The sequence below is a fragment of the Drosophila eugracilis genome, unplaced genomic scaffold (genome assembly GCF_018153835.1).
Source record: "Drosophila eugracilis isolate 14026-0451.02 unplaced genomic scaffold, ASM1815383v1 contig_2154, whole genome shotgun sequence".
Taxonomy (NCBI): domain Eukaryota; kingdom Metazoa; phylum Arthropoda; class Insecta; order Diptera; family Drosophilidae; genus Drosophila; species Drosophila eugracilis.
In genome coordinates, this window is record NW_024573038.1 from 10,308,301 (window position 1) to 10,319,242 (window position 10,942).

General features: G+C 40.0%; 2 protein-coding genes across 2 annotated transcripts; one reads left to right on the forward strand and one right to left on the reverse strand.

Moving 5' to 3' along the window:
- Window positions 1–912: 912 nt before the first annotated feature.
- Window positions 913–2,200, reverse strand: LOC108113989 (malate dehydrogenase). Its single transcript, XM_017224731.1, has one exon. The coding sequence runs from the start codon at window positions 2,119–2,121 to the stop codon at window positions 1,078–1,080; it is 1,044 nt and encodes a 347-aa protein (XP_017080220.1). The 5' UTR covers window positions 2,122–2,200; the 3' UTR covers window positions 913–1,077.
- Window positions 2,201–2,322: 122 nt separating this feature from the next.
- LOC108113988 (malate dehydrogenase, mitochondrial) lies at window positions 2,323–3,529 on the forward strand. The gene has a single exon (XM_017224730.1). It carries the CDS (start codon window positions 2,425–2,427, stop codon window positions 3,466–3,468), a length of 1,044 nt encoding a protein of 347 aa, XP_017080219.1. The 5' UTR covers window positions 2,323–2,424; the 3' UTR covers window positions 3,469–3,529.
- Window positions 3,530–10,942: the final 7,413 nt, after the last annotated feature.

A 10,942-nucleotide genomic window follows, 5' to 3' on the forward strand; every position in this document is an offset into this window, starting at 1 on the left:
AAGCAGCAGCGAAACCAAATCAGAAATAAGAGTGCTACGGAAAACTCGAGGAAAGTAGTTCGGCCGAAAATTGTTTGCTGATGTGGCTTAGATTCTTCCTGCAATTAGTTAACCCATAAACAGAAAGTGTTGCGTATGAAATATATGGCCACAAAACGACAACAAATTGCCAGGAGGCCAGAAAGTGGAAATTTATGATATACCAAAGAAAATTGTTATAGGCGAAAAAGGTACACTGAAATGTGAAATATTTTGTATTAAGGAAATCTGAATAATATATTGTATAGATTATAATTTAACCGAAATAACACATGTTCCTTTTAATATTATTTTTCGAATCTTTAAGCGACATATAACTCTCCAAAGTAATGACTTGGAAAGCCACTTAACTGAGACACCTTTAGCTTGGCTTATGTTTTGTTATTTGGAAATACATTTTCTGGTTTCTCTGTTTGGCGTAGGTGGCCCACTGGCCAACATGTTGTCTGAAATGCCTGGGCTTAATTTATCTTGTTGTCAGACTGTGTGGCAGCAACAAATGCAGCCGCAATAGTGGAATTACTCACACCCAAGCTCAAACTAAAACTTGGCCAGGTGAACTCCTCGTGAAAGTGAAACTGGGTCGCAAGAAAGTTTTTGGGCCAGCCACTTTCATTCTTTTTTTGTGGTTGGCACTGAAGAGGGTGGAGGGGTATGAAACAAAAAGATAAAATGGACACACCCAATGTGTTTTTCGTTTTTATGTTGTGAGTGTGAAATAAAGTGAAGAAAATTGCTGCCTACTTTTGGGGGCCACATATCGCATAGAAAGGAAGGATGTTGAGGAGCCAAAGATGGCCAAGCAATTTGTTAGCAGGTCGAGCAGAAAGCGTCTCAGTGCAAATGTAATTTACTGCCAGACGATATACGGTGGCCCACAGATATATTTTGGAAGCAATTTATTTGCGGCAATTTAAACAGAAATAAAACCAAATGAATTTAAAGATTTGCCATCACAACTCTTAACCCTAATGCCATGAAAGTGTTTAAGTAAAGTTATTTAATGTGTATAAAATATATATTTATATCTTTCTGATCTCAGGGCAAAGCTGCTGGAATAGGAGATATATCCTTTAGACACTTCCTCGCAAAAGCAACACCCTCGTCGGCATTTTGTCGTAGAATAGGTAGTAGTTTTTCCAAAGACTCGTTTTCGTAGTCACTCATTTGTGGAAGTGGCGGATAACTCTTAATTCCATACTTTCCCAATTCCAAAGAACTAGCAAAGAAAGGTGCATCAGTTAATTCCGATGCGACGTAGGCACAGTCGACTACGTCCTCCTGACCATTAAGTCCTCGGATCAGGGATTCCACGAAACTTGCAGCGGCGTAGGCCATAGATAGGGTTGCTGATCCCAGGCCAGCCTTGGCATTGACTATCTCTGTTCCCGCTTCTTGGATGCGATAGGTAAGTTTTTCGATATCTTCGGAAGTACCCTTAAAACCCGGCTTGCACTGAGAGATGAGCGGTAGAATTGTGATGCCGGCATGGCCACCGATCACAGGAATGTTTACTCCATTCGGGGAAATGTTCATAAAATCACTTATAAACTTTTCCGAACGCACTACATCCAAAGCGGTAACACCGAAGAGACGACGAGGATCAAAGATCCCTTGGGCCTTAAGGACTTCCGCTGCCGTTGGTATAATCATGTTGATGGGATTGGTGATGAAAGCCAAGAGTGCACCTGGAGAGGCTTTGCCAACGGCAGTGGCAACCTTGATTGCCAAACCGCCATTGACGGCCATTAGCTGATCTCTTTCCATTCCTGGGCGACGTGGCATACCTGCAGCCACAACCACTACATCCGCTCCACACAGTGCCGGTTCCAGTTCCTCATCGCCCTTAAAAGCTAAAACTCTTCCCCATTGGCTGATATGCGATAAGTCCGCAGCGATTCCCTTAGTATCGGAGAGATCATGTAAAGCCAGCTCATCAATGCCAGGAATTCGACGAATCAAGAGCGATAGCGGTTGCCCTATTCCTCCTCCAGCACCAACTATGGCTACCTTGAAGTTGCGGACCACAACATTCCGTGGTGATATATTCGTTAAGGATTTTATACCTCCAAATAGAAACATTTTTCTCGGAATGAAATTGATTTGATGATAAAGTGATATATTTTCTTAGTAAAGTTTTTAAGTTTAAAGTTTAGAGTGACCAGCTTGCATATGTTATAAAATATTACATTTGCATGTAGAATACAAACCAACACAAACTTAAAACTATAAAAATACCAGACATAAGATTTTATTGAGAGTTATGGAAGTGACTGAAGTACTTTTTACAAATACATCAAATCTGGTTTGCTGTACATTTGAATTCTCCTTTGCCTTCTACAGTAATCTTAATAAGCTTTGATCAGTTTATATAAAAATTTAAAAATGTTTAGTCTTCGGTTGTTCACCCAGGTATGCAGAGTGCCTCTTGTTCCCCCCAAGTATGGATGCGCTGGCAGCAGCAGGCGCGGTCTTAAGGTCGCCGTTGTGGGTGCAGTGGGTGGAATCGGACAACCGCTCGCCCTTCTTCTCAAGCAGAATCCCCACATCTCGGTGCTAACTCTGCACGACATAAAGAATACTAATGGAGTTGCTGCAGATCTATCGCATATCAATACGAAATCTACGGTGTGCCCATTCGAGGGAAAGGATGGATTAAAAAAGGCAATTGAAAAGGCGGATATAGTGGTGATTCCGGCAGGTATGCCCCGACAGCCCGGAATGAAACGAGAGGATTTGGTGGGCGTGAATGCTAGCGTGGCTTGCGAAGTTGCAATTGCAGCCAGCGCCGTTTGTCCTGGAGCCATGCTCGCCTTCATCACGAATCCAATCAACGTGATTGTACCCATCGTGGCCACTATTCTCAAGGCCAAAGGTACATATGACCCGAATCGACTCTTCGGAGTTACCACCCTCGATGTGGTTCGAGCTAAGACTTTTGTTGGTGAAATCCTTAATGTTAGTCCACAAAATGTCAATTTGCCCGTCATCGGTGGCCATACCGGTCGCACTATCCTGCCCATACTCTCACAGTGTGATCCTCCCTACAAGGGCAACGACAAGGAACGAGATGCACTGATCCATCGCATCCAAGATGCGGGCACAGAGGTGGTCAATGCCAAGGCTGGTCTGGGATCCGCTACCCTATCAATGGCCCACGCTGCAGCTACCTTTGTTAATTCTCTTATCAAGGCTATCATGGGCTCAAAAGAGTGTATAGTGGAGTGTGCCTATGTGGAATCGGATGTGACTGAGGCCCAGTTCTTTGCTACCCAACTGATCCTGGGCCCCAAGGGTATCAAGCATAATGTCGGACTGCCGGAATTGGACGATGCGGAGCAGAAAGCCTTGAAGTTTATGCTGCCCATCTTGAAGGAGAGTATTGCGAAAGGTATCAAGTTGGGAGAGGATATGGTCGATTGTTGTTAATATTGAATTTGTTTTTACCTAAACTTATTTCAATTAAAAATTAAGGTTATTTTTTACAGAATTTGAGAGATGGTTTACTATTGTTAGCCCTAAAGTTATATGGCCATAAAGCTGGTAAATTATGGAAACCCTTAGTGTTTATAACTTTTTTCTTGGCTAAATGTCGGGAACGAGGAATAAATGCCACAGACACAGCTGGTGTTCGCCACCAAACACTGTGGCAGATTCCCTCGCCATCAACAAACTCAGCGGAGTCGCCACAAATCCTTGCGGTCTCGTCTTAATGGCAAAGAAATTGTGATTTATGCCTCCAGATTTGTACATTTATACTGCTTGACTTATGCCTACGAGTACCCTTTAATATTTAAGTTGATGAACATGATTTACTTTCTTGGTAAGGGGTTAAGGCCCAACCATCTTGTAAACTTTCTGCAAGTTTTCTTCTTCTGTATTCATTACTTAATTAGTCGCAATTTTATTTTCCTTTCAGCCAAAGGTGGCCAAATTAGTTTCCATGTTCAACTGAATTACATTAATTGAATTTTGGTTTTTTGGAGGGAGGATCTACTGGCTTAGATGGCATCTTGTTGATGGCAGAAAAGTGTCTGAGTCGACACTTTCATTGCAATCGTCGACATGAAAACTTTACGTTTTTCGGCTTGTAAGCCCTTAAAAGGCTTATTATGTAATTAGATTTGTCGTCGCCTTTTGTTATGGCATGACTGGTGTTATTATTGTGTCGTGTTGCCCCCAGGAAGGTCAGAAATTTTCTACTCTAGATTTTGGTATTTAGTTAATTTATGTTTTTAAAGATGATTGCTTAGATACAAGTCTAGACCTCTGATTATAATATTTTTGTACCCACAAAACAATCTTACAACTTAGACGAGTTTAACATTAAAGCTTCAGCTTCGTAAACTCCTTAAACCTTTTTACCAATGTTTGGGCCACTTCATTGTTACCAGTTTGTTGCATAGGTAGGCAATAATTTACAGAAATTATACATGACCACTTAAGTTGTCATTAACGTTAACGACCGCCGAACCGAAGGAGCGGCCGAAATGTGTGTCGAGGCATTATGAAATGTTTAACAGCCTCGTCTAAGGGCCACCGCCATAGCGAAATGTATGTGCAGTTTTTTGTCGGTGGCCTCCTGTCGACGAATCTTGCCTGAAACCGTCGGTGGTCCTGGCCGGGTAATCCAAAATTAATGGCCTGTCAGTCATACTCGTGCTACAATTTTAGCCCACTTTGGGCTTGGGCTTGGGCTTGGTCTTGGTCTTGGGCCCTGGGCCATAGATGCAGCTACAGCTGCGATTCCGTCTTATAGCCGCAGCCCGGTCGTGTGCTACATCCTTTCTTTGTGTAAATTTCCGCTTTCCGTTTTTCGGCAAAGTAGACCAAGAACGAGCTTAATCGAAATATGTATGAATGCAGTCGAGATCTAAAAAGCCTGCCTAGAGATGGGTTTCCGTTGGTAAGTTTCAGCACGAAAAGGATACTTAGTTCTAGGAAATAAAGGAATCTGTAATCTTATCAATCTTCTTAATTATCTTATTAATTAAAAACTCAACATTAAAGAACATAATTGTGGCATCTCAAATTCCAATAATCTCAAGAAAAATAATTAAACTTATTTTAAACCAACATTAACGTGATATTCATAGCTTCATGAATTCCCTTTTCCCATCTCTAACCAAAAGCCACAGCACTTAAGCGCCTTTCGTGTTGCGCTTTTGGGCTCTCCTTTTTAGCCAGGCCCAGACTGTGGTTAGAGCAGCCAAGTTATTACAAGCGCAAAAATATTTTCACTTAAGTAGCTGCCACCATTTTGCTCAATTTATTTCCAACATCCAGTTCTCATTCTCCTTTCCTTTTTTTTTTTTAATTTTACACACAATTTTTCGTGTAATGTTTGGCTTTCAGCTCGTGCTTCTTTGAGCGAGAACATTTTTCAATCTTGGCAAGGGAAAAAACCGCTTCGTAATATTTAATTGAATGTTTTCTGTTAAATGTTGTTCAGGCCAAACATTCGCCTCAGGCTGTTGGTCTTAAAAATAAATCATATATATATATATTTATTCATTGGTTGGCTACCATTTTGATGCCCCAAACAGAGGCATATGAAATTGCAGATGCAAAAATCTGTGCAAATTTGTTGGACACTTGACTGCTAGTCATACATGCATTTGTTTGCTGTGGGTGGTTGCACCTTTTTTCATGCCATTTCCGGGTCAACTGAGTGGGGGTCGTTCCATCCTGTTTTTTTTTTATTTGTCAGAGTGCCACCCAGAAATGTGAGACTCCTGGGAAATAAATGAAATTCACAACAACATTTTTTTTTGACATCCTTTTTGGAAAATACTCGGACATTTCTGTGCATTTGGGCATTTAACGATGTGTAAAAACGTTTGCAATTTTGGTTAATTGAATTGTTTCTTTATGCAATTTTATAGTGTCTGTTGGGGAGTACAGTGAACTCAATGGAGGAGTATTTCATAATTTATTAGGACATTTAGAATGGATTTTTTGGACATTTTTTTGGATATTTATTACTTGTTGAAATGTAGAGCCATAAGTAACCAATTTTAACCAACTTTCATATACTAAATTAGTTTTTTCCATAAATTTCATATTTAAGGAGGGGCGCCTAGCATTAAATTCCCTTCACACTAGCTACTAACTTTAGCAAAGATCAAAACCTTGGTGGCGGCTATAGAAACAGCCAACTTAGTCAACCCCACCACCACCTAAGTACCCTCTAGAGAAAGTGTTTAAGAAAAGAGCCGCCATCTAGGAGCTCTGATTATCTGTAAATCAAATGTAATGAGATACAGTTTGAGCTAGGATTACACTTACACGAGTTTCCCCGGGGAAAAGAGAAAAAAATGGCAGAAGGAGCGGTTTTTTTTACGGCCTCAGTGGAATACGGAAAACGGAATACGAAGTGCGAGCTTTGTTAGAAATCGGTTCGCAGGACATCCATGGGATTTAGGGTCGTCGGCGAAGCGAGTGACCCATAAAATATCACGTATACGCAGGCCAAATGGCCGCAGGAGGGCGCATGATGAACTAACACGAACATATGTTACTATGTGTGTGTGTGTGTGGATGCGTTTTTATGATTTGTGGCATAAGGCCCAAACCAGCAGCTGATTGTAAATCTATGCGGGCTTCGAGAGAACCGCCAGCCCGAAAACCTCCAATGCGGTTACTAAGGCCTGAACACCGAAATCGTTTAAAGTGTGTATGAGGAGAGGGGGGTTTTCTGGCAGAAGAGAGAGAGAGTATGAGGATGGATTATATTCGCTGGGGTCAAATCCTCTGCGGTTTTGCAAGCTGTCGCCTTCATCTTTAAACTTTAATGGCCAGGCAAAAGTTTTCGGCCGTGTCTAAGCTTTAGTCAACAAAGACTTGGGCACGTCTTGGCCACAGCCAGCTGCTTCCGTTCTAGCCGAAAATGTTGTCCTTATATACCCCTGCTCCTGGTTAATTCCCAGTACGTGTCCTGTTAGCGAAACGTTTTCCAAATATTTATTTATTATTTACTCTCGTCCACCTTGCCTGTTTGGCCTTCAAGTCACCAGATAGGAGAATACAAAAAAAAAATAAACTAAAAAAATGGGAAAATTTGATTTAGCTACTCTTTGACATCGGGGTCTTAGTGGCTCTATTTATCTACGTGACGTTTTTGAGGCTCTTTAGCCAGATAAAAACTGAAAGCTGTCAAACACGACGTATACTTAATATTAATTACTCTTACCAAACAGCGAGAAAACATTGTCCCCGATTATCTAGCCTACACTCTGTTATATTTTTCTTTTTCACTTCATTGTAGGTAAAAGGATCTGACCCATCGATAAGCATTGTTCCAATAATGGAATTTCTACACTGCCAGAAAAAGAGATTCTCCATAAGCAAAGTTGAGTAATAGCCTAATTAAGTCATTAACTAAATTACTTGAGCCGCTTTTTTGCTGAATAATGTCCGAATCGTATTCCAAACTAAGCTAATTACTTGTTATATGCCAAGAAAATTACTGGTGATGAAGGTGATTGATGTTTAGGGAAAACGGTTTTTTGTTGGCCCAGTTAAAGAGGCTTTCAGGGAGTAAAATTATGTATTTGTGGTAAAAGGATATGCTTTTCTCTCCCTTAACTTACAAGTTTATTATAATATTATTTAGATTTATAAATATCATAGTATTTTCCTGGCATTTTTCTCTCAGTGCCAACACTTTAATTTGCTGTAAGTGAAGCAGCAGACAGAAATCTTCCACATGCATTGCGAGCGTAAACCATTCCCCAGCACTTGCAATTAACACTAAAATTAATTCATATTAATTAAGGCTCAGTCCCGGGACCAAATGAGAACACACTTAATGCCTGGGGCTGTTAGCTTTTATGGGACTCAAATAGAATGAGGGCGGGGCTATAGCCAGCCACTCCAGACTCGTTCGAATACACAAATACTGACCTCAACAAGGCAAATGTAATAAATAAGAGAAAGGCACAACAAATTGGTTGGACTTGGTCTGGAATGGGACGGAAGGAAAATGGGAAAACCCTGACCAGACATAACAACATTCATTAATAAGCACAAACGAAATTGTTGCCCAGCTGGATATGGCTAGAACTTGATAGAAAAAAAACAACAAGAAACCCCAAAACGAAGGCAACAAAGCATAACGAGAGCACGCATAATATTAATAACATTTAATAAGTTGCTGGAATTAGCAGGATGGTGTTGGTAAATCCCGTATAGAAATTATTTCGTAATTATGATGAATTTTTAAAGCGTAACTCATTCTAGCCAACATATTCCTCGCAGACCCTTATGAATACAATCCCAATTAAGTAGAAAATCCCAGCCATTAAACTAATTAACCTTCATTTAAAACATTTCTGCATCATTTAACAGGATGAATGGTGAAAGTATCTTAAGGAATCTCTTGCTCTGTTTAAGGTTCAACATTAACTATAATTCACTCTTTTTTTTTGGGCATAAACTTGTTTTGGATTTCGCCTTTGTTTCGTTGCCCTTGCTGACAGGTGAACAGTTGTAACTGATGTCAAGTTGACATTAAGTTTTTCATGAATTTTTGCCCGGCAAAAAAGGTAAAACCGGGCAATCAGGCCAACGAAAATGGTGGCACTAAAAGTTTTTGACATTCAGAGAAGAGAAAGTAACTTTGGAGAGCAAAAAGTGAGGGGAAATAAATGGGGAAAAAGGTGAAAATCTAGTAAAGGAGAGTAAATGGTTTAAACAAATATAAATGAATGTTTATTCCTGATCAGGGTTAAGGAAAAAGTAAGAAATATTTTGAAATTATAAAAGCAATCTTAAATCTAGGTTAATTACTTCATTGTTAATCACCGGTAAAAATAGTTATCGATAAATTTTTGGTAAAATTTTTTTAACAGCTTTTGACGTCTGGCAACACTGCTCAAACGTTATATGCAAGTTTTTTTTCCAATAGAATTTTTTTTCTTATATTGAAAATGTCGCGGACATAGTTTTCTACTTTCTTTTAAAGAAAACTGCTGTGGAAGCCCAAAAAATGCTTGTGGAAGCTTACGGTATGCATTCCCTAAGCATTAGAAGTTGCCAAGCCTGGTTTAAAAAATTTCGGAGCGGTAAATTTGGAGTTGAGAATGAAGAGCGTGGAAGACCACCAAAATGTTTGAGGACACTGAATTGCAGGCGTTGCTTGATCAGGACGATGGGCAAACCCAAGAACAATTAGTATAAAAAAGAGCACCGTTGGAAGATGCCTCAAAGACAGGGGGAAAATTTTGAAGGTCGGCAGATGAAGTAATACGCAGTTTCATATTGTATATATGTACATAGACCCATGTAAGTCAAAGGAACATAACCATTGCTTATATATCAATAAATATTTCCACATTTAATACACATATTACTCTACATCTTAAACATTACTATCTCCAGCTTGATGTATCTCCTTATTTATAACATTTCAAATACTTCCTCCTTCAGTGAACAATGCCTACCTATTGAAGAAAATTTCCAAAATGGCCCAGATTCCAGGGCGAAACTTTCAGGCGTAAATTTCAATCAAGCAGACTAATGTGGATGGGTGGCACTTTGCTCAAACAACGCCCCCACACATACAATTTCTATAAACACATTCACAACGAACACACACACACCAGCGCATAGTTACGGTAGATATTCGGTTACTCAACGGTAGTTCTTAGACTTTGGGGCACAGGTGTTGGCAACTACACGACGCCTGATTGCCTACTTGGGAGCAGACACAGCCAGGAATACATTAATGCTAATGCGAATTTTGCCAGCGGGCTGAATTGAGCATCCAACCACCAAGTGACATCATTAAACTAACTGCCAAAGTAAATCATATACGTATGAAACTTCAGGCAACAGTTTCTGGGTATAACAATAATCGAAGACATGGTATGAGAAGCTGTCAATATATCAGCAAAAGTATCTTGGCAAAGCCAAAGATGGCAGCAACAATTTGCCTGGATAAACATTATGCATATAATTTAGATCAAGTCAATCAAATTACGCATAATTAGGGAGTTCAATACTCGGTTGAAGGTTGAACAGGGTATTTGGGTATTCCTTCTTAAAATTCTTAAGGTCATAAGAGTACTAGAAGAATGAGATTAAACCTTGGAAAGAGGATTTTCCTAAAGACCTTATCTTGTTCTGTATTTCTGCTGGAAACTTACATCTTTATTTTACTTATAATGTAATCACACGGATTAATCTAGATCAAAGGAAGAAGAAAAACCAAAAATAAGCTTTCTTTTTTATATAAAACCCATCCTCCTGCCCAACCTTACCCAAGATTTAACTTTATGTTTAGTTTTCATAAATGAAAATACATTTTTCCTTCAACATTTCCAACTTTTCTCCTGTTATTTTCCTCCCTTCGAGCGTTCATTATATAAACACTTCTGCTTACGATGCAACCAAGGTCGCACATGGCCAATTTCGATGATGAATTTTGGCATAAATGCAGAACCATCGATAAAGGAGTGCCCCGCGTTATGCGGCAATGGCAGCGAAATATTTTCACGCACAAGGAAAAACCCCGGCCAGTGCGATACAGATTTTCCAGATTCCCAGTTACAATTGTGCCGGGCCAAGGGAATGGCAAAGTCATGATTCATTGGGCCATGGCGGAAGACGTAAGCGAAGTCCGAGGAAAAGCCGAAAAGAAAAAATCACATACAAGGAAAACCCCAACCCTCATCCCCTAAAGCAAAAAAAAAACAGAGAAAAAGAAGGTAACATTGTAAAAGAGAGAGGGCAAGAAAAAATTACTTATCTGCGTAGCAAAATGATTTATTGGCCCAAATGGCAAGCAAATAGCATTAAAAGCATGCTGGGGCCACGACCGAAGGGTTTTCCTTGCATAAATTACCCCACAAGAGAGATGGTGGGGGGGGGAGGGACTCAAAAATCTTGCATTTCCCTTCGA

Coding starts and splice junctions, on each gene's coding strand:
- LOC108113989 (XM_017224731.1), bottom strand. CDS start 2,121: ATGTTTCTATTTGGAGGTATAAAATCCTTAACGAATATATCACCACGG.
- LOC108113988 (XM_017224730.1), top strand. CDS start 2,425: ATGTTTAGTCTTCGGTTGTTCACCCAGGTATGCAGAGTGCCTCTTGTT.